Source organism: Halichoerus grypus, chromosome 7 (assembly GCF_964656455.1).
Source record: "Halichoerus grypus chromosome 7, mHalGry1.hap1.1, whole genome shotgun sequence".
NCBI lineage: Eukaryota > Metazoa > Chordata > Mammalia > Carnivora > Phocidae > Halichoerus > Halichoerus grypus.
In genome coordinates, this window is record NC_135718.1 from 30486912 (window position 1) to 30509274 (window position 22363).

The 22363-nt window shown below is 53.6% G+C and overlaps 1 protein-coding gene across 1 annotated transcript in view; it reads left to right on the forward strand.

Moving 5' to 3' along the window:
• Nucleotides 1–13684, forward strand: part of RRP12 (ribosomal RNA processing 12 homolog) — a 28674-nt gene extending 14990 nt beyond the window's left edge. Inside the window, exons 16-34 of the mRNA XM_036111585.2 lie at nucleotides 428–492; nucleotides 583–745; nucleotides 1180–1334; nucleotides 1582–1649; nucleotides 2205–2298; nucleotides 2886–3044; nucleotides 3182–3262; nucleotides 3485–3590; nucleotides 3816–3923; nucleotides 4435–4592; nucleotides 5974–6065; nucleotides 6203–6367; nucleotides 6489–6661; nucleotides 6881–7018; nucleotides 9267–9316; nucleotides 10823–10895; nucleotides 12379–12446; nucleotides 12741–12823; nucleotides 13176–13684. Of these exons, the coding sequence (XP_035967478.2) occupies nucleotides 428–492; nucleotides 583–745; nucleotides 1180–1334; nucleotides 1582–1649; nucleotides 2205–2298; nucleotides 2886–3044; nucleotides 3182–3262; nucleotides 3485–3590; nucleotides 3816–3923; nucleotides 4435–4592; nucleotides 5974–6065; nucleotides 6203–6367; nucleotides 6489–6661; nucleotides 6881–7018; nucleotides 9267–9316; nucleotides 10823–10895; nucleotides 12379–12446; nucleotides 12741–12823; nucleotides 13176–13278 (2102 nt within the window). The 3' untranslated portion in view covers nucleotides 13279–13684. The remainder of the gene's footprint in view (nucleotides 1–427; nucleotides 493–582; nucleotides 746–1179; nucleotides 1335–1581; nucleotides 1650–2204; nucleotides 2299–2885; nucleotides 3045–3181; nucleotides 3263–3484; nucleotides 3591–3815; nucleotides 3924–4434; nucleotides 4593–5973; nucleotides 6066–6202; nucleotides 6368–6488; nucleotides 6662–6880; nucleotides 7019–9266; nucleotides 9317–10822; nucleotides 10896–12378; nucleotides 12447–12740; nucleotides 12824–13175) is intronic.
• The last annotated feature ends 8679 nt before the right edge of the window (nucleotides 13685–22363 follow it).

Here is a 22363-nt window from a genome sequence, read left to right on the forward strand (position 1 = left end):
CATCAGTGGACTCAGCGATAATTGCCGTGTGAGTGGTAAATGCAGTAGGTCACATACGTGCACAGCACACAGCCTACCACTTAGAAACCTTACTGTCAAGTAAAACCAGGTTCCGGAACAATGTTTGTATAGTACGGTCCTGTTTCTATTTTTAAAAGTGTGTGTGTGTGTTTAAAGAAACGTAAAGGAGTCAGAGGAGGTCGTGGCTATCCCTGGGGGAGTAAGATTATGAGGGGATATCCACTGCCCATTCTATGTAGATCTTTTAAATTTTTTTAGAATGAACAAGTATTATGTTTCAATTTGTGGGGAGGGAGGAATCACCCACATTCCTGTCCTCATTATTGGGCTTTTGGTTTTGGTAAAAATGAGGCCTGCTGGCCTGAAGGGTACCCGGGGTCCCACCATGTCCTTGTGTCACACACAGCAATGGATCTGGCGCAGGCGGGCAGGACAGTGGAGTCCAAGATCTACGATACACTCCAGTGGCAGGTAGGGGATCAGCTGAGGGGGACGTGCGTTGGATGGCGCAGGGGCCTGAGTTGCTGGGCATCACTCTCCTTGACCATCACCCCTCTGCAGATCTGGACCCTCCTGCCTGGGTTCTGCACGAGGCCCACAGACGTGGCCGCCTCCTTCAAAGGGCTGGCGCGGACGCTGGGCACGGCCATCAGTGAGCGTGCAGACCTGAGGGTCACTGTGTGCCAAGCCCTGCGAACCCTCATCACCAAGGGCTGCGAGGCAGGTATGTGTGGGCTCTGGGGCCGGGGGCGAGGAGGGGGACGGTTGTGATGGCCCAGGTCTCCTGGCCTGCTGTGCCTCACTGCCTGAGCCGTAGCTAATGCTTTGCAAGGACCTGGGGCTTCTGCTGGGGACCCCAGGAGTTAGTAAGGACAGTAAGCTGCCCCTTTTCTCTCTTTACCCCCACTGTGCTGACAGCTGCTGGGTGTTGTCCAGTCAGTGTTAAGGGCTTCTTCATGTGTGTGGCTCTCGGCTGACCCACAGGACAGAGCTGTGGAGGAGCATAGAGCATGGGGACACCTCTTGTCCCAAAGAAGCCCCAAATCCGTGGGCTCCAGGTCCTGTCCTCCAAAAGGATGCCTCTGGGCTGCAGCCCTAACAGCCTTTGAGATGGGGTTGACTCCTGCCCTCTTATGCAAACTTTGGTCCTCCTGCCAGAGGCTGACCGTGTGGAGGTGAGCCGTTTTGCCAAGAACTTTCTGCCAATCCTCTTCAACTTATACGGGCAGCCTGTTGGAGCCGGAGACACCCCAGCCCCTCGCCGGGCTGTGCTGGAAACTGTCAAAACCTACCTGACCATTACAGAGCCTCAGGTGAGCTGGTGGGGGGAGGGAGAGCACTGTCGGGTGAGTGACTGTTGGGTTGCGCGTGTCGGCAAGGTCCCCACCTGCCCGGGCTCACTTGGGCTCTGCCACCCCGGGGACAGGGCACCAGATACCAGCAGCAGCTGGGTCGAGGCTTCTAAAGGAGGTTGGGGGGGGGTGCAGTTCTGTGACCTGCTCCTGCTCTGTGTTTCTCTCTTCACCAACTCCCTCCTTTTCATCCCCTTGGGGATGCCAGTTGGTGAACAGCTTCCTGGAAAAAGCCAGTGAGAAGGTGCTGGACTCTGCTAGCTCTGACTTCACCAGGTAAAATGCCCTGCTCGAGCTGGGGCAGCCCAGGGACCCAGAGGGTGTGCCGAACAGAAGCCCTGTGGCTTCTCTCTGGAATTATTTAGGAAAATCTTGAGATAGTGAATGTCCCAGCTCTACGGTGAAGCCTGACGGGCTCCTTCCTGGAGAAGCATTAGCGCCTGCTAGGAAGGACGTGGACCCTGGCGATACACCGCCCAGGCTCAAATCCCAGCTCTACTAGTTACGAGCTGTGTGACCTTGGACAAGTTACTTACCTGCTCCATGCCATCTGTGTCCTCATCTGTGAAATTCTGCACGATAATAGACTTGCAACAGAGTTGTTGTGAGGACCGAAGGCTTGAATGTACATAAAGCCCCTGGAACCACACCTACTTCCTTATGGCGAAATTGGGTACAAGCTGTGATTGTTGTTCACAGGCTCCTTCAGGGCCCCTGGTCCTCCTCACCCCGACTTCTCCCACCTCTGTACCCAGTAGATAGAAAGGCACTGATAATCTGTGCCCTTCTCCAGCCCCCCTAAGCCCATCCTTGGTCTCTTGCCCTGAGCAGATTGTCTGTGTTGGACCTGGTTGTTGCCTTGGCTCCTCACGCAGATGAAGCTGCCATCAGCAAGCTGTACTCCACCATCCGGCCCTACCTCGAGGTGAGCCGTGCAGGCTGGAGTCCCACGTGACCACATCTGGGGGAAAAGGGGACTCCTTGGAAAGGCTTCTTGTCTGGACCATTCGGGCGGACACGGAAGTCCGGGGCGGGGTCAGCTAACCTCAGGAGAGTTGCTCTAGGGGGAGTAACAGAGCTCCTTTGCGATGGCAAGGAGTTAGGCAAAGAAGGGGAGAGGGCAGTGCTCCAGCCAGAAAGGTGAGCGGGCACACAGGCCTTGGTGTGTGCCAGGCACTGCACGTTCACGCTGCTGGATGAACGTCACCTGAAGCCGGTGAGTGGAGTGGAGTGGAGGCTGGGGTGGCCTCTCTCCCTGCAGCATCCCCTGCCCGGCACGGAGTTAACACCACCACCCCCACCCCACCCCCGTCCATGCTCCGCCGGCCCTCTCAGACCTCTTGAGCTCCAGAGGCAGGTCCTGGTCCCGAATCCCGCCCCCAGTGCTGGTCACAGTTAATGGTGGCTGTTCTGTGACTCTTGTTGGACAGTGGTGGGGGGCGGGTGGATGGATGGATGGGGGGCCCCGGAGTCCCCTTCCTCACCCAACCCTGACCATATGCCCCCTCCCAGAGCAAGGCCCACGGAGTACAGAAGAAGGCCTACCGGGTGCTGGAGGAGGTGTGTGCCAGCCCCCAGGGCCCCGGGGCCCGCTTCGTGCAGAGCCACCTGGATGACCTGAAGACGACCCTGCTGGACTCGTTGCGGAGCACTTCCTCACCTGCCAAGAGGGTGAGGCCTCCAAAGCAGCCACGCTCTGCCTGCAGGAGGATGGGCGACACCAGGGGAGGACCACCCTGGAGACCGGGGACTCGAGGGGCACAGGTGGCATTGAGGGGTCCTAACCGTCATTCCCCCCTGCCCTGCAGCCCCGTTTGAAGTGCCTCATACATATCGTGAAGAAGCTGTCAGCTGAGCATGAGGAGTTCATCACTGCCCTCGTCCCAGAGGTGAGGGGTGTAGGAGGGGGGTGTATGTGTGTTTTGAGGGGTTCCTTGGAGTGTGGCTTCTGAGGACTGTCAGGATCAGGAGAGAGCAGTATGGGGGTTAGGGGTGACTCAGTTCTCTGCCTGGGAGCGTGGGTGCCTCTCCTGCCCCCTTCTGCCTCAGGCCACCAACCAATCCCATGGTGGCCAGCTCCGGAGCACGTGTTCAAGGGGTTGTCCGGGCAGGTGATCCTGTGTACCAAGGAGGTGTCGGTGGGTGCTCGGAAGAATGCTTTTGCCCTGCTGGTGGAGATGGGCCATGCTTTCCTTCGGTTTGGCCCAAACCAGGAAGGTGAGGTGTGGGTGACACGGGGCTGGGGTAGATGCTCTGCTCACAGGCCTTGGGGAGGCACCCCTCCAAACCACTGGCCAAAGAGAAGAGGTGGGAGGAGCTGCCTGGCTCTGGAGCTGGGCAGGTTGCTCCTCTCTGGCTGGGAGTCCCCTTCCCTGGGGAGCCCAGGGCACAGGGGCAGAGGGGCTCTGGCCTCGGGTGACTATCCTCGTCTTACCCTCCCAGAGGCCCTGCAGCGCTACCTTGTCCTGATCTACCCTGGCCTCGTGGGCGCCGTGACCATGGTCAGCTGCAGCATCCTGGCCCTGACCCACCTCCTGTTTGAGTTTAAAGGTGAATGTTGCATCCTTGAAAGCCTGGGGAGCCCTCAGGGTAGGAAAATGCCAGAAGGTCAGGATAAGGTCATTACCAGAATAGGGTAGCTACCACCTTCCTTCCTCGAGGGAGGAGAAAGAGCCAGAACCAAGCCTGGCTGCCTCTTGTCCCCTCTGCTGCCCATGTCATCTTTCCTGCCCACCTGCAGCTGCCTCGTGGCCCACTGTCAGAGTGGATCAGAGGTCAGGTGCCGTACCCAGATGTTAATCCTGGTTCTGCCTCTTACCAACCGTGGGACACCTTGAGCAAGTTTATGGACCTCTTAGAACTTCAATTTCTTACCCCTAATATGGGGGAGAAAAACAGGACTTGCTCACAGGTTGGCTGTACTCTATGGGGAGTGACTAGGACCATGCTGGGCACACAGAAGTCCCCCAAATGTTAGTTCCACCTCATGTGACCTGACAGGGATCTTGGGTCTGGATGGGGTCCCGGGTGTCTCTGACAGTGGCCCTCTGGTCCCCCACAGGTCTCATGGGGACCAGCACGGTAGAGCAGCTGCTGGAGAATGTGTGCTTGCTCTTGGCTTCCCGCACCCGTGACGTGGTCAAGTCGGCCCTGGGCTTCATCAAGGTGGTGGGAGTTGTCATGGACGTGGCGCACCTGGCCAAGCACGTGCCGCTGGTGGTAAGTGCCCCCTTTCCCCTCAGTGGGCGGCAGCCTGGCCTCTGGCCTGCTGGCATGGACCCAGTGAGTGCGAGGCCAGCAAGTCCCAAACATGTGTTTAGCTGTGCACTATCTCATGGAACAGGTCATGCAGGAGCCCTGGAAAGGACCAGTAGGGTAACACGTACCCGGTGGGAGTGAGGAGGGTGCGTGGTGCCAGGTCACCTCTTGTGACCCGCCCCCTCCCCCTCCACAGAAGCAAGCGCTCTGCAGGCCAAAGGCCAGTAGGCAGGGCCACCTTTGTTTTACAGATGGAGAAACTGAGGCCAGAGATTTCCCCAGGTCACAGTGCTAGTGAGAGGGGCCCTGGGACCAGAACGCAAAGCTCAGAACTGACCCTCAGGACTCTCCCCCAGCGGGGCCCCTCATCTTGCTTTCCTTTTCCCCACTTGCATGTTGACCTTCTGGGTTCAAGGAAGCTCCTCTGGACAGCCCTGCTGGCTGCAGAAGGGCCCACAGAGCCCCCTGGGGTTGGGTCCCGGCCCCTCAGCTGGGTCTGTCCCGCCCCTACCTCCACTGCCTCAGTGTTTCCCTTCCAGCTGGGCAAGGTCACATCAGACCTCCAGGTCCCTCTTGCCTCTTGTCTTTGTATCGGGCCTTGGGTCAAGGCAAGAAAGGGCAGGTGGGGGTCAAGGTAGCCTGCCCCTACCCTCCCAAGCTGCCTCACTGGGGACCAGGGATGAGAAGGGCTAAAGCAGTGGTCTGTCATGGGGTTCATGGGGTGCTGAGAATTTATAAAAGCCTTTCAAAGGATCGCTGGGGCCCTGTGCCCCCAGCCCTGTCTGGAGACACTGCAGAGAGTGAGATCTGCCACCCATTCATGGGTCCCAGCCCAGCCCGACGAAGGTGTGAGAATAGTCCAGCCCGAGATGAACGCAGGGTGGTAGGAGGGATGTGTGGAACCCAGAGAAGCCTGGTGGTGTTGGGGCATAGCGTGGGCCATGGCATCAGAGAGACCTGGGCTGACTGCTGCCCCTGGTCATGGAGCAGCCACTTAACTCTCTGTGCCTCAGTTTCCTCGTCTGTAAACTGGGGGTCATGATTGATCTGCCTCATGGGGTTGTTGTAAGGATTCAGTGAGGTAACGCAGGTGAGATGCCAGACACTGTTCAGAAGACTCTGAAGCTGCAATCTCGGAAGGGTAGTCGTGGATTGTCACAGAGGAGGCTTAGGGGGAAGGCGGAGGGCCGCCCAGGTTGTGGAAACACAGTCGGACCAAGGGGTGGGCGAGGAGCAGGGTTGCTGTGGCCCTCGCCCCTTCGCCGTGTGCCTGGTCTGCAGTGCGGTGGGAGGGCAGGCAGGGCGGAGGGCGCCCCTGACCCCTCGCTGCTCTGCCCGGCAGATGGAGGCCATCGGGAAGCTTTCAGACGACATGCGGCGGCACTTCCGCATGAAGCTTCGGAACCTGTTCACCAAGTTCATCCGCAAGTTCGGGTCTGTGCACCCGCCCGAGGGGGGAGGGCCAGGGAGGAGTTGGGGGGGTCCGAGTCCCTCCCCTGTGGCTGAACGCTCCTACTTCCGGAGAGCACTCTGTGGCCAGCATGCCTCAGCAGCCCCTCGTTGCCCCGCAGGTTTGAGCTGGTGAAGGGGCTGCTGCCTGAGGGGTACCACAAAGTCCTGGTAAACATTCGGAAAGCCGAGGCCCGCGCCAAGCGGCACCGTGCTCTGAACCAGGCTGCCATGGGAGAGGATCAGCAGGAGGAGGGAGAGGAGCCTGCCCAGGGCAAAGGCGACAGGTAAGACCCATAGTGGGGTCCGGGGGACCTGGTCTCCCTCAGCCTGCAGCCTGCCCAGGTCATGCTCAGCTGCCCCCGCCTCTCCTGGGAACACTGGGATGTGCCACTTCTCTGTCCTTAGCATCGAGGAGATCTTGGCCGACTCGGAGGAGGAGGAGGAGGAGGAGGAGGAAAGGAGCCAGGCCAAGGAGCGTCGGAGGCTGGCCCGACAGAGGAGCCAGGCGTGGCTGAAGGAGGGTGGCGGGGATGAGCCCCTCAACTTCCTGGACCCTAAGGTGGCCCAGCGAGTCCTAGGTAAGCAAGAAGCGGCTGGCACATGAGTCCAGAAAACAGGCTTGCCTTGGTGCCGAGCTCAGGGGTTAGGGGTGAATTCCACGGAGGCCAGCGGGCACCCCTCGCCACCACACACCCACATCATCGTGCTGCAGGCACCCGTCTTGTTGGTCAGGATGAGGCTATGGGTGGGTTAGGACTGATCGGCCACCTCCTCACTGCCCGACTCTGCCACACCAGCCACACAGCCTGGGCCCGGCCGGGGCAAGAAGAAGGACCATGGCTTCAAGGTGAGCGCCGATGGCCGCCTCATCATCCGGGAGGAGGAGGAGGACGATGCTGCCACGGCCAAGATGGAGGAAGAGGAAGGCACGAAAGGTGGGACCATTGCCCATTCTAGGGACACAAGTCTGGCCTGGGCAGGGTTGTACTCGCTTGTTCATTCATTCCCTCCTTGTTGATTCCCTCATTCATTCAGTGCCCACTTGCTGGGGGAGCGTAGGTAACAGCAGAGACAAGGAGCTTGGAGCTAAGGCGACTTCCTCAAACTTTTTTGACCACGTTAAGAAATCTTTCTATTGCAAACTAGCCATTTATACAGTACACATATAATTCAAACAAAACTTTCAAAATGCCCGACTTCCTCTTAAGTATGCGTGACGCACTTTGTCAGCCTCTGTTCTGTTCTGCTTTCCTTCTCCCATTTTTTTCTTTTCTCTTCCTTTTTTTTTTTCTGTTTCTTGTTTTGTTTTGGTTTTGGGTTTTTTGTTGTTGTTGTTGTTGTTTTTTGTTAACGTAAACTTGGCTGAGGCCTGGAAGCTCATTTAGAGGTCGGAAGACCCAGGCTTGGAGCCTGTCCCTTTCCTGACTGCATGGTCCCCTGTTGTCCAGGAGCCACCCTGGTGGGAAGTCTCAGTCCTGTGGAGTCTTTTCCTGCTCCCCCTCCCCCGTGTCATCCGTTGGATCAGAAAGCCTGTCTTCTAACATTTATCTGCCTTCCTTTTTTTTTTTGTTCCTACTGCCATGATCCCTGAGCCCTTGACTCACTGCAGACTCCTAAGCAGCGTTCTCATGGCGCCCCCTACACCCGGCTTACCTGCTGCATGACCAGGGACAATCACTAAGCTCTCTGTGCCTTAATTTCCTCACTCCAGAATGGGTCTCATGCCAATACGTACTTCAGATGTTTGTAGATGAAGTGGATAGCCAGAACAGCCGTGTCTGTATTTGGTGGAAGAGTGACCACACTGGTTCCGGATTCGGTCCCGCTGCTGTCCCCTCTCACTGCTCTCTACGGTCCAGTCTCCTTGCTCCCTTCTTTCCCAGACATCCTTGGTGCTGAGAACACCCCTCGCTTCTCCTTCTGCCTCCCCGCTCTTTAAGATCCAGCCTGAGTGCTTTTATGTGGCCTGTCTGTGGCCCCAGCCTTCTGGCCTCGTCCCCCTGCGCTTCTGGAAAGCCTGGGTACCGCCCAGCAGGGGGCACGTCGTCCCAGGTTGTCTTGTGACATTATTTGCTTGTTGATTGACTTTGCTTGAGTGTGTCTCCCCCTCACCAGCCCATCAATTTCATACTTTTAAACTGATAACTTTTTTAGAAAATTGTGGGAAAGTACACGTAATATAAAACTTACCACGTGAAACCATTTTTGAGCATGCGGTGGACTGGTGCTCAGTACGTTCACGTTGTCTTACAACCAATCTCCACAACCCTTTTCAGCTACAAAACTGACACTCTCTGCCCATTAAACAGCTCCTCCTGGCCCCCACCCCAGCCCGACAGTCACCATTCCAGAATCTCTCTCTAATCATTTGAACTTGAGTCCGAATCTAGGTGCCTCATGTAAGTGGAATGAGGCACTGTCTTTCTGTGTGTGACTGGCGTACTTCTGTCAGTGTGGTGTGTGCAGGGTTCATCCGTGCTGAGCATGTGGCAGAGTTCCCTTTGTCTACGCAAACCCTCGGCTCGTTTTAACTGAGATGTTTGTTTTGTGTTGTTGAGTTGTGGGAGGCCTTCACATAGTCTGCATGTTAACCCTATATCACCTGTATGATTTGAAAACACATTCTTTCCTTCATTCTGTAGAGTGCTTTTTCAGTCTGTTGTGTCCCCTGACACACGGAAGTTCTAAAGTTTTGCGATAGTCCATTTTATCTATTTTTACTTGGGTTGTCTGTGTATTTCCTTGGTTCATACTTCTTTCGCTCATTCCCTCACAGCGCTCAGCACATAGAGGGCAAAAAAAAAAAAAAAGGGATTCTCAAGTAGGAGAACGAAGCTGTCCTCCCGGTAAAGCAGAAAACATCTGTGGGGCTGGGGCGTGCCTGACTCCCCAGGAAACCCAGGGCTTTCTTAGGGTCTCAAAACAAGCTGTGTTTATCTCGGAAGTGGGCTCACCACTTCCTTAAGGGGCCATCATCCCTGGGGCCTAGGATGGGAAAGATAAAGGGGCGGTCGGTGTTCAGGGGTCTTGTCTCCCCCAGAAGGACACGGGTTTTCTGGGGCTGGAGTTGCTGGCTCTGTCAGCCTGAAGAGCCAGGAGGAGGAAAGGTGAAATGTGTGTGGGCTTTGGGCAAACAGACGTGCTCCCTGCCTGCTCACGGGCCTTTCTTCCTTTTGGTTCCAGGGGAGGATGAAGAGATGGCTGACCTGATGGAAGACATGGGTGTCAGGAGTGTGAGTACTTCCTTTGATGGGGGGCTCTGCCTTCAGGGCAAAGCCTTGGGCTGACAGCTTCTCGGCCATCTTTCCGTAACTCTCCCCTCCCCGCCGCCACGCACATACCCACCTGCCCTGCTTCCCGAGTGCACAGGAGAGCCTTGCAGTGGTGTGGAGGGGGGCAGTCCAGAGGGTGTGGTGTGCGTTACAGGACGCAGTGTAATGGCTGACTGCTCTGTGGGGCGTAGGGGGGGCTCTGATGCACCCGATGCTTCCGTGTGGGCTGAGCTGTCCAGCTGAAGGAAGAAAAGCAAAGCCCTTTATCTCTCCACCGAGGACACAGGCTGTGTGAACTGCAAAGTCAGCAGCCAGCCAGTGTGTTCCAAGGGGCAGGTTCCTGCATGGGGCAGAGGCAGCCACCATTGAGAAGTGCAAAGGGCCCCACGCGTCACCTCACCTAATCCTCAGAGGTGACGGAGACTCTTATCCCCATTTCCAGAGGTGGCTTACAGAAAGTAAATAGCCTGCCCAAGGTCACAAGGGTTGTTAGATGCAGAGCAGGGATTTGAACCCTGGCCTTCCAGTCTCCTGAGCCCAAGAATTTAACCCCCTTGGTACCTCCCAGGACGGAGTGCAGCCTCTCACCTACTCCACCTGAACCAGGGAGGGTGATGTGGGCCCAACCCCTCACTGTCCTTCCCAAGCCCAGCAAACAGCACTTCTGGGGGCATTTTGGAGCAGTGTCTTCCCTCTCTGTCCTCTCAGACTGTGGCCAGTCCATCCAGCCTTCCTGGGTGTCCCCCTTGGGACAGGGGGATAGGCAGGGGATACCGTATTAGTAGTGAAGATGCAGTCCTGGGGTCCCATTCTGGCTTCAGCCTGACCTTTCAAACTCAGTTCCTCACCTGTAAATCTTGTAGAATTATTGGGCTGGCTTGAGGAGATTGGACATGTCGAGCGCACGAGTATAGTATCTGGTGGTCTTTTCCTCAGATTACTGCTTTCGTTAATATCATATTCACAGATGCCCTGTCCCTGGCCAAATGTTCATCTTCCCACCAGGGCCCAAGGCGCTACCTTGTTATCAGAGCATTGCACCCATGCAGAATTCCGTTTGGAGACCTGGGTGAAAACCAGACATAAGAGACCAGAGAATTACAGGGTCCGAGGGTAGCTGAGGGTCTGAGAGACCCCTGATGTAGGAGGCCCCCTCTGAACAGGAGCGTGAGCTTAGGTCAAGATGCCCAGACAGGCACTTGGAGCCCTGGGACAGGAGTTCTGTGTGAAGCAGCCAGATGAGATTGCAGTCAGGGCCCGGGCTGGAACCTTGCTTCTGTGCTGTCTAGCTGTGTGATCTTAGACAGTTCTTACCCTCTCTGAGCCTTGGTGTTCTTATCTGTAAGTGGAGGGTGGAGTGCTTGGCAAGGAACCTTTTCTGCTAACACAGGTTGCTTGCTTTTACTGTGAACATTAATGAGGATGATCATATTCCCTTGTTAATGAACTTTGCTCACCACTTTATAGAAGAAACACCAGAAGCTCAAGCATCAGAAGGAGGCTGATGACGAGGAGCTGGAGATGCCCCCTCGGTACCAAGGTGAGGCCTCCACTCTCCTCTCTTGGGACACTGTGTTCCCTATCCCCTGCATTAGACAGGGGAGTGTGCATGGCCCCACTGCAGTCAGTCAGCACCGACAGAGATTGGCCGATATGTCACCCAAGACTGAGCTAGGGGCTGAGAGTATTGGGGCCTGAGGGTCAGGAGACCTATGCATGGAGCCCCCAGCCCTTCTGGGGAGCCCCTGAGCCCCATCTCTATCCCACCCACCTAGGCCTTCCATGAGGCTTGTGGCACACCCCTTTTCCTGGGAGGTGTCTGCCTCTCTTGTCCAGCCCTGAGTCAGGCTGGGTTTGGAGAGACCACCTTAGCCTGTATGGAAGGTGGCAGCTGGGAGGGTCAATATTGGGCCTACCCAGGGGGTTCCCCTACACATTTGTCTCTGGTCCCCTAAGCTGTTCCTTTCCCCAGAGCAGCTGCTAGAGATACCAACGTGGCTGCCCAGGGCCAGGGGAGGCCTCTTACTCACCTCTGCCTCCTTCCCCTGAGGGCAGCCCCTGGCCTCGAGTCCCTGGAGCAGAGCCCCTGCTGTGGGTCTGGAGGGACAGGGGCTTCTGTAGAAAGTCCCCAACCCCAGGAGCAGGTGTGTCCTCAGAGCCTTACAGCATCCTAACCCAGCTAGAGAGCCTCATGGCTTCTCCCTCTGTGGCCTCACTACCCAGTTCACCTCTGCTCTGAGGGGGTGTGGTGCGGAACCAGACAGTGTGGAGGAGGGTCAGGACTGCTTGCTCTCAGCTGTGAGGCTGACTTGGCCCAGTCCTGCTGCCTCTCTGAGCTTCTAGCTTCTCACCTGTGAAAGAAAAAGTGGGGTTCATCCAGATCATCTTAGAGAGTCCTCCTGAGTCATCGTAGGATTCCACCCATGAGTGTGTTAAAATCCAGACTGGAAATGACAAGTGACTTGGAAAGCACCGGGGATTCTGTACCCGCAGTTCTCAAGTCTGTACAATGGGACAAGAGCTGCCTTTCTCTCTCAGTGTTGGTGTGAAGCTCGAATGAGCTGAAGCCTAAAGTACCTCGTTTTACAGATGCGGTTAAAAGCTCCAGAAATTCAGAGACTTGCTGAGGTTACAGCCAGTCGTGGTTCAACAGGGAGTTGAATCTGGGTCTGTCTGACTTCAAAGCCTGTGTTCTTTCTCCTAGAACAAACAGAGCAGATTTAGCTTTGGAGACTGGGGGGTGGCTTATGTTAGTGGAGAAGGTGTATGTTCTCAGAGGTCACTTGTAGGTCTCTGCAGCTTCAGGTCAGCCTGAGGAGCCCACTGGTCTAAACCATCAAGCCACCGGACAGTCCCTTCTCGAGGAAGGTCTTTGTCCTTGCTTGGTAGGGGACAGAGCTGTTCGCTAGCCTTGATTTGTCTGCTCCCCGGCAGCTCTGCAGAGAGAAGGTACCCATTGCCTTCTCCTGGGAGGAAGCTGCCCTGGCTTTGCCTGATTCATGGCCTCTGTGTTCCCCCTCTAGCCGGAGGCTCCGGCATCCACCGCCCTGTGGCCAAGAAGGCTACGCCTGGGGCCGAATACAAGGCCAAGGTAAGAGCTGTGAGTAGAGACAGAACCTCTGGGAAAGGACGAGGGCAGCTGTGCCCATCCCCCTTCTGGAGAGGCACACTTGTGGGCCAGACTCAGGCCACAGCGAGGGGCCCACTGAGGACTTGTGAGCATCTGACATCCATGCCTTTGTTGGGTGGCATTGCAGGGCTACAGGAGCCCGTTGGTGCCACCAAGGCACAGAGTGAAGGGGAGGACATGGGTCCTGTTAAGTCAAGAGCAGGGAGGAGGGGCAACCCTACACTTCTGGCTGATTCTGTGTCTTTGGCGGAGCAGAAAGCAAAGGGTGACGTGAAGAAGAAAGGTCGGCTCGACCCCTATGCCTACATCCCCCTCAACAGAACCAAGCTCAACCGCAGGTACGTGCTGGGTCGCGCAGGCTTGGGCTGGGATGGTGGGCGCGGGGCCGGGGAGCTCCGTGCTCCAAAGAGGGGAGGGCCTCAACTTAATGGCTCAAGTGTTTCCCAGTTTTTTAATTTTTACTTTTTAACATGCACCTTCACATCCTTGGTATACACAAGTGTTGTTGACTTGAACTGCTCTTTCAAGCAGGGGAGCGCCTGGTCTACCCAGATCACGTGCTGCCCACTGCCAGGCGGCACCCTTTCCCCCCCATTCCTCCTAATGCTGGGGGGGCCATCTTTCAACATTATGGCGAGGGGGACTGCTTGTCTTCAGGGAGACATGACCTTTCTGTTCCTTTCCCTGCAGGAAGAAGGTGAAGCTGCAGGGACAGTTCAAAGGCCTGGTGAGAGCTGCCCAGCGGGGATCCCAGGTGGGACACAAACTCCGCAGAAAGGATCGTCGGCCCTGAAGCCCCAGGGCCCCAGAGCTGCTCTGTGATCCAGCCTAAGGTCCCTCTGCAGCTCCCAAGCTGCTTTGACATCAGTTGCAGATGCTCGAGGTTCTGGCACAGCGTGGACTCAGAATGACTTGTTGGACAGGGCTTGGCTTCCAGAGAGGCACCCAGGATTTTGGAAGCTCCAAACTGGAATTACCCTTCAGAGATGTCCCTAGGGCCTAGAGATGGGAATGTGGCCTCGCTGCCTCCAAGCAGGCCAGTGAGGCTGCTGCGCTTTCTGCCCAGATGGCCATGTGCACCAGAGCGGTTTCCATTTCTTCCAGCCGCCTGTAGCTATGTGACACTTAGCCTGGCTGTGATCTGGGCGTGTAAGATTTGCTGTGACCAGATGTAGAATAAACATGCACACCATGCACTATCCCTAGAAACACTGTGTTTTATCACCTGCCCCTCCAGGGCCAAGAACCGTGTCCAGCTATTGGCAACGGTAGCTTGACCGCTTCTTGGCCAGTCCCGGCACCCGGTCCAAGGCCCTGCAGGCAGCCCTGGGTCGGGCCGTAGAACTTGCCCAGGGACACCCACCTGTGTCAGGAGGTCTCCCTGGCTTCACGTGACAGCCCCAGTCAGAAGGCGACATTCGGAGGTGCAGGAGGGGCAGCGAGTGCTCTGGGGCCGGTCTGTAGAGTGGCTGAGAGTTGCTTAGAGCTACGGCGCTGGCTGCCCCAGGCTGCCCCGCGCACAGCTTTCTCCCAGCAGCTTTGTTCGCTGATTCACTGAGGTGTTTACTGAGCCCCTCGGAGCGCTGAGTGCAGCTGGATCACCCGCCTCCCTGATCATCATGTCCTGTTTTTCTCGGGCAGGTAGGCAAGTTGTGCAAAGAGCAGCGTGATTCTCACTGTCCAGCTTTGTTGGTCTGGAGCCGAGGGAATAGTGCTGACCTCCCATTGCCCCTGAGGTCATTTTATCGGCCAGGGGACCCCTGTATGTGCTTTCCCAATGGGCATCAAGAAGCAAGGAACCCCGGGGCTATTCCCAGCAGGAGGAATTGTCCCCTGGCATTTGATCCATATCTTTACTCATCTCAAATTCTCCCCGTTTTAAGATAAGACACCCCCCCCCCACACACACACACACATTCACTAGTTTCCTTTCTGGTTTCACGCCCTTGGCTCTGATAATGCTCCCAGGAGGCCCTGTGCACAGTTCTGTTCATCCTCCAAGGGAGCTCCAGTCTTGATTTGATCCATCCACCCCTAAATGAGGGCATTTCCTCCTAGTGATTTGGGGACTAGGAAGTGGAGAGGAACCACACTTCACACAGAGGTGGCGCTCTTTCCATGCCTTGTTCACAGAAAGTCTGGGCTTGGAGAGGAAGGAAGGTGGTCACAAGAGGCGGCTACTAGAGATTTGCAGAGGTGGTCTAACCGGCCCCCCCCCCCCCCCCCCCCCCCCCCCCCCCCCCCCCCCCCCCGGTTACAGTTCGGGACAAACTAGGCCCTTTGCTATTTCCTATCTCAGGAAATTCGCTGCAGGCAATAGGACGCTCCATGAGAGCAGGAATGGGGAGGAGCCGGGGGCCCAGTGTCGGTATCTTTAACAGAAAGTTTGAAACCAACTTGCTTACTACAACGTGCTTTTCAAGGATCTGTTTTCTTTCGGACGTGGGGCTGAAGCAGGTGACTAGAAAGGTTGGTGTTGCTGATGTGCTGAATTCCATATTCTTGTGGGAGTAGACTTCAAATGCAAATTATCTTGAAGCAGAGGCAAGAATTAATCTGCCCCAGAAACTTAAGGTGCCTGAAACATTTGTTGTGAAAGTCAGTGCTGCTTTTGTTCCGTCAGTGGGGGTGAAGGGGAATTGGGAATATTTATCAATGCAAGGCTCATTCAGTTTCCGGACAACTAGAAAAGCTGAGGGCCTCCACCAAGATCCAGATCTACTGCTTTAATTTTTTTTTTTTTTAAAGATTTTATTTATTTATTTGACAGACACAGCGAGAGAGAGAGAACACAAGGGGGAGTGGGAGAGGGAGAAGCAGGCCTCCCGCAGAGCAGGGAGCCCGATGCGGGGCTCGATCCCAGGACCCCGGGATCATGACCTGAGCCGAAGGCAGACGCTCAATGGCTGAGCCACCCAGGCGCCCCTCTACTGCTTTAATTTTGTTATACTTTTGGCAAAGTCCGAATCCGACTTCTTCTGGCTTTTCTGGGGTCCCTCCTCTATTCCTTCTCAGAAATGGAATGCAGAACACGCGTGGCCTGCCTGACTGCACCCTCACAGCAACTCTTGGGTTGGCCGAGGAGGCGTGCGGCATTGGGGGCTTACCAAGGCGGTCCATTCGTGTTCCCCACTGTCCTGACGCCTGTGGACGCAGGTGCGTCTGGTTAAACCGACCTCACGCCTTTCTGGGAAATGCAGCTTCTCGTGACTGTGGCAGCGGGCCTGGGGGCAACGGCTCCCAAAACTCACTCCTGGCGCGGGCTGCCACCTTAGGTCCGCTGTCATCTTTGCATACCTGCCTCAGTCCACATGCTTCGTCACGTCCCTGTACTGTTGGCAACGCGTGAGAAAATTGCCTGTGATGTTCAAGTGGCCTCTTTTCATTCTTCTTCGTGCTTGCTTATGTTTCGTCACAGGGTAACTTAGGAAATTAGAATGTATTCTCTATTTCACTATAAAAGTAATAAAGATTCACAGAACATTTGGAAAAAAACAAAAGTAAAAGCAGGAGTTAGAATCCTTCCACCAAATTCTGACTGTGAATCTTAGTACAGGTGACCCTGGAGCAACACGGATTTGAAATGCACAGGCCCACTTTCCCATGGATTTTTAAAAAATATTTATTTATTTATTTGAAAGAGAGAGAGAGAGAAAAAACATGGGTAGGGGGGAGGGCAGAGGGAGACAGAATCTTCAAGCAGACTCCCAGCCGAGTGCAGACCTCGATCTCACAACCCATGAGATCATGAACTGAGCTGAAACCAAGAGTCAGATGCTTAACTGACTGAGCCACCCAGGCGCCCAAACTGTTTTTGATAAATACACACAGTACTTACTATATATGTGCTTTCTCTTCCTTATGATGTCCTTAATAGCATTTTCCTTAGCTTGCTTTATTGTAAGTATACAGTATATAATACATACACTGATATGTATTATTCAGCTATGTTATCAGTAAGGCTTCTGGCCAACGGTAGGCTATTAATAGTTAACTTTTGAAGGAGTCAAAAATTGTATGTGGATTTTGGACTGAATGGGGATTAGTACCGCTAAGCCCCATATTGTTCAAGGGTCAGCTGTATCAACTGTATATTTCATTCCTGTTTTTTAATACATGAGGGGTTTCTTGGATACAAAAATAGACTTATAAAATACAAGTTTATATGCTATAACTTGCACTTGACTATCACAAACTTTTTACTCTACCAGTATAAACACCTGATAAACGTTGTTTTCAATGGCCTGGTTCAAACATCTTCCCAGTGGATGTAGGTCAGTTTATTTACGAAGAATCTTTGAGCCCAGAAGTATGTTGCTCCTTGACGTACACAGGAGTGTAAGGCCATCACTCGATGCAGAATCATGTGCAAAGCAATATTTAGAAAGTGACACTATGACTGTTCTTTGTTCTATTTTTGCTCTACATTATTATGAATAGATAGATGAATGTACTCCAGAAAATAATCCTGATTTGGGTGCTATAAGCTGCTTGCCATTTCCTGAAATCATGCTTACTGTAGCTTCTGCCATTAGAACCATTTACCACGCGGTCAGGCTGGCCAAGTTGTCCTGGGCCAGGGCTGCAGTGGCGGAAGGTGTTACCCCATTCCCAGTCCCATTGATTGGTCGTGGAAGTGCCTAGAACAGGATTTTGAGGCTGTGGTCAATAATGGGTAAATACTGATTAAAAATGTAGGGGTGGGGAGGGCACCTGGGTGGCTCTGTCAGTTAAGCATCTGACTCGATTTCGTCTCAAGTCCTGGTGAGATTGCGCCTCAGGCCGCCCTAGGGCGTGGAGCCTGCTTAAGATTCTCTCTCTCCCTCTGCTCCTCCCCTGCCCCCCCCGCCCCCCCCCCCACCCGCTCTCACATGTCCATGTGCTCTCTCTCTCAAAAAGAAAAATACTTTAAACAAATGTGGGTGGGGAGTATGGTGGCACACTCAGGCTGGCCTGGGGTCTGGATATCAGCTTTACAAGTCTCAAATCAGAGTTGATCATGTTCAGAGGGGAATAAAGAGACTCTCAAGAAGCCTAGTCAAAATGATGGTTTATTAATCATAATTGTAATGAGAACTGTAACTGCCAAGGGGCCTGAGACTGGTGTCATGGCGACTGCTCAGCACACGCGCCCCCCCGACAGGAAGTCAGAATCAGAGGCTTCAGTGAGCACGGAACAGGGCACGGGGAATCGTGTGCAGGATACATTGGTCATGTCCCTGAGGTGGGACAGTGTTCTCTCTGTGGGATATACCTGCCCACCGGGTCCCCCTCTATTCTGGTTAGCGCCAGATCCTTCCTCTCGTGTCTTCTAGACCCTTCAGAGCCCCTCACCTGCTGTTCGGGAGCTTTTCTGAGCTTTCATCGGCTCCTGCTTCCTTCACACGCAGGCAGGCCTGGATTGAATTTCCAAGCCCAACTCTTCGGGCTTTCACCAGGGAGACATCCTGTTCTCTCTGGGGCCTTGTGCACATAACTAATCCTCTGTCGTGTGTGGACTTGAAGGGTTTAACTTCTAGAGGGCAGCTAGATTTCCAGATTCCAGGGATGTTACCCTGCAGACCCAAAGGTAGCAGTTACAGAGCTGATAGGATTTGGGGGCAGCATTTCAGAGAGGGCCCAAGGCACTGAGGCCGGGCGGCTGGATTTGTGAACGGTGCCAGGAATAGCCGGCACGGCCTTGTGGCTCCTCTGTTGGTTTTACAAGCTCTTGAAGAGCCTTGCTTTGAACCAGAACTGTTGCTATGCCATAGATCTTGGACTTGAGCCTGAAATACATACACAGCTGATAACTTGGGACCAGCCCTCCGTTGTAAATAAGCTCATAAAAATGACGAGGTGCAGCATTACCGGAGAAGATTTTACACAGCTGCGCGTGTCGATTGGGTCCTTGCGGTAACGCTTATCTAAAAACGCCTTCCTGAGGCATTCCCGCAGCTAGTTCAGCTCTTCGCAAGGAGGTGGAGCGTACCTCCAGGACAAGTAACTGGCTAGCTGAGCTGGCATCTAGTTTCTATTCTGAAGAAAATCCTTCCCTGCCCACAGGAGGACTGTCAAAGGGGGCACGTGGACCCTGTCCCTCAGGACTTCACTCAGGGACACAAAGCTGCGCAGGCGCAGAGCGCCCCAGTTTACCGCCAGACGTGCCCGCAGCCACTATCTCCGGATCCCCGCAACGGTGGCCTCTGATTATGGCTGTCATTTTCATGATCCTTCACAGGCGGGAGCCCAAAGGCAGAGCTAAGTCGTTGCCATGAGGTGGTGCCGAGGCCCCCAGAGTTCAAGCCCACACTGCTGCGCCCCACCTAACCCAACCCCGGCCGGACACGGTGTTGCAAGGAGGCTTAGCGGGGCCTTTCCTAACCCCGCCTGCGGTTGGGACACCGGAGTCTGTCTCCTTTCCCATCCCCTTGCAGGCTTTTTACTCCCAAAGCCCTGCCACTCTGGGATTAAAACCAATTACAGAACAGGTTTCTTTGTCCTTGGTGAGAGGAGGGTGGAGTTGTACCAGGACTGACTTTCTTGACAACTGGTGGGGGGGGGGGCGGCCTGCTTGCTGGGCATTCCTTCCTCTCCTTCCTCTTCCCCTTTCAGAGGGCGATGGAGTTGGTCTGCAGGTCTTTCCTTTCTTTCTGCCATTCTCTTCTACCACATTCCTTGTCCTCTTCCTCACCTCTCCCTCCCTCCCTATCTGTCTCTGTCATTGTGTATCTCACACATGCAAACACACACACACACACACACTTGCACTGTGTCTTTATTCTGAGCAAAGGACTTTTCAAAAAAGCATTTTGTGGGACAGGAGATACAGTTGTAAGCCAGATAGAAAAGGATCTTTGCCTTCATGAAGTTTATGAGGAAGGGACAGGTCAAGAAAGAATAAAAACAGGTGATTGGAATAGTGCTGTGAAGATGCCTTGAATGGACCTGATTTGGATGGGGAGGCTGTGGGAGGAGCCTCTTGGAGTAAATGATATTTGTGTAAGACCTGAAGGGTGAGCAGGCTTTAGATTAAGTCATTTGCCTCAATGACCAAGGCTCCAAAATTTCCAGATCGTGGGGCCTGTGGGCAGCAATATGATTGGAAGGTGGGCTTGGGCAGGACCTGTCTTGAAGCTCTGCTCCATACCAGGCTCACTGTTTCACTTAGAGAGAGAGAGAGTGTGTGGTGAGGGATGGGGGTTGGTGGGGCTAAAGCTCCCCTCATGCACATTTGGCTCAGCCTCCAGACAAAGGAATAGCATGTGCAGAGGCCCTGGAGCCAAGAAGAGTTTGGCCCCTTCAAAGAACTGAAAAGAAGCCAGGGTTGCTGGACCAGGGGACCGGGGGTTAGGCGTGGGATGGCCACAAACTGGAGGAGCTGCTGCTGGGGTTCACAGGGTCTTGGATTAACTTAACTCAAATGTGTGCTAGGGGCAGTGGCGATGTAGGGGACGGACCTGATCTGACTTGCTTTTTTTTTTTTTTAAGATCACTGGCTGCTGTGTGAGTCATATATTGGAACAGGGCAAGAGGAGACAAGGCGGCCTGTTAGGAAGCTGCTGTCAGAATCCAGACCAGAGGGGATGGTGCATGTGGCTGGGGGGGGGGGGGGGGCTGCCAGCAGTGGAAATGGTGGGAAGTAGCTGTAGGTGCAAGCTGAAGTTCAGTGCTCTTAGTGGAGGGACCTTCAGCTTCGGGAGAGGGCAGCTGGGCCCCTTGCTTACTGGACCACAAAGGCTGAATGAACCTCATTCAATCATTCAAGCCCTTTTTAGTTGTTGCTCACTGTATGTCAGGCACTGTCCTAGGAACTGCAGATACACCAGAGAATAAAACAACAACTCCAGCTTTCATGGGAAGATCAAACGAAATAAATATGAAATTTTAGGGGCACCTGTGTGGTTCAGTCAGTTAAGCGTTTGCCTTCGGCTCAGGTCATGATCCTAGGGTCCTGGTCAGGCTCCCTGTTCAGCAGGGAGTCTGCTTCTCCCTCTCTCTTTGCTCCTCCCCCTGGCTCATGCACATGCTCTCTCTCTCAAATAAATAAAAAAATCTTAAAAAAGGAAGAAATTTTAGCCTGTTAGATAGTGGTAAGTATCCTAGAGAATTATAAAGCAGTAAAGGGGATAGGGAATACTGGATAGAAGGGAGGGGTGGTGTCAACTTTAAATTGGCCAATCGGAGAAGGTGGTTAAAGACTTGAAGAATTGAGCCTTTAAATAACTCCTCAAAATGAAATAAACAGCAAGTGCAAAGGCCCTGAGGTAGGCACGTGCTTGTGTTCAAAGAAAAACAGCTGGAGCTGAGAGGGTGAGAGGGAGATGAGATCAGGATGTGAACGGGGGCCAGATGGCATAGTATCTTATAGGCCATTGTGAGGACTTTGACTTTTCTTCCCAATGGAAAGAGGAACCATTGGAAGATTGTGAATGTAGGGGTCACATGATCTGAAGAGGCCATCATATGAGACGGGAAAGACTGCAGATGGAACATTTGGGGGCAGGAAAGACAGGAGTTCAGTTTTAGACATATTGAGTTTGAGATGGTGCTAGGTATTCAAATGGAGATGGGGCAGCTAGAGAGAGGAATCTGGAACTCAGGAGGGTTCCAGCATGGCTGTATACACTTGAGAGTTGTGTGTGTACGTGTGTGTGTGTTTCAAGCAGATAGACTGGGATATCAACAAGTGGGTGAGTGCAGATAAAGAAAAGAATGTTCTCTAAGGTCTAAACTTGGGATACCCCAATATTAAAAGCAGATAGGAAGGAAGAACAGCCAGTGAGGTAAGAAAAAACAAACCAACAAGACAAAACAAAAGTTAAGAGAACATGGTATTCTGGAAACTAAGTAAAGGTAACATTTCAAGGAAAAAGAGGTTATCAGCTGCATCAGATCTGCTGAGAGGTCACGTAAGATGAGGATTTGCTGGATTTGGTAACATGAAGGTCATTGGTGAGGAGTTCTGGAAATCAGCAGTTCAGCCCAAACTGCTCTCAAGTTCAGCTAAAAAGTAGGAGGAAACATTTATTTTTTTTTAAAAAAAGTTTTATTCATTTATTTTAGAGAGAGAGCACAAGCAGTGGGAGGGGCAGAAGCAGACTCCTCGCTGAGCAGGGAGCCCGACGACGCGGGGCTCCCTCCCACAACCCTGGGATCATGACCAGAGCCGAAATGAAGAGTCGGATGCTTAACCGACTGAGCCACCCAGGTGCCCCCAAATAAACTTCTTAAAAGCAACAAAGAGCTAGCTGGAGAGTGAAGAATTACCCAACCAAACCCCAGGAGTAGATAGGAGCTGGCAAAGAAAGCCCAGCAAAAGGGGAACTTGAGCTTGGGCGGGCGGGTGGTGATGCAAAGTAGGAAGAGTCTGTTAGAAGGCCAAAGTGCACTTTTGGAGGCCTCATGGGATTAAGGGGACAGAAGTTGGAGTTTGGGAACCACCAAGAGTGGAAACTCAAATAAATTACACATGCACACCTTAGTCTGGGACCCTAATGGGCGACAACCTAGGTGTCCAGGTAAATCTAAAGCACATCACACATGCTTGGGAACTACCATCATGTTGTCTGGGTGGTCCAGCGAATCTTGAGGCTAGGACTTGGATTTAGGTGGTTCTGGACTGCTAGCATCTCCAGGAATTTTGCAGAAACAAACATGGCAACAACATCCTAGCTTCCAAATTATTTCTACAAATAAGTTTTCAAATACAATATCTGATGTTCAATCAAAAATAACCAGGCATACTAGGAGACAGTAAAGTATGAGTGAGAAAAAGCAGAAATAATAAATGACAAGAATATACCACAGGCAATGTGTTCACACCTCTATGATCTCACTGGTCACATTGTGTTATTATTTTTTGTGACTCTTTTTCGATGGGGAACATTTCTTGGTTG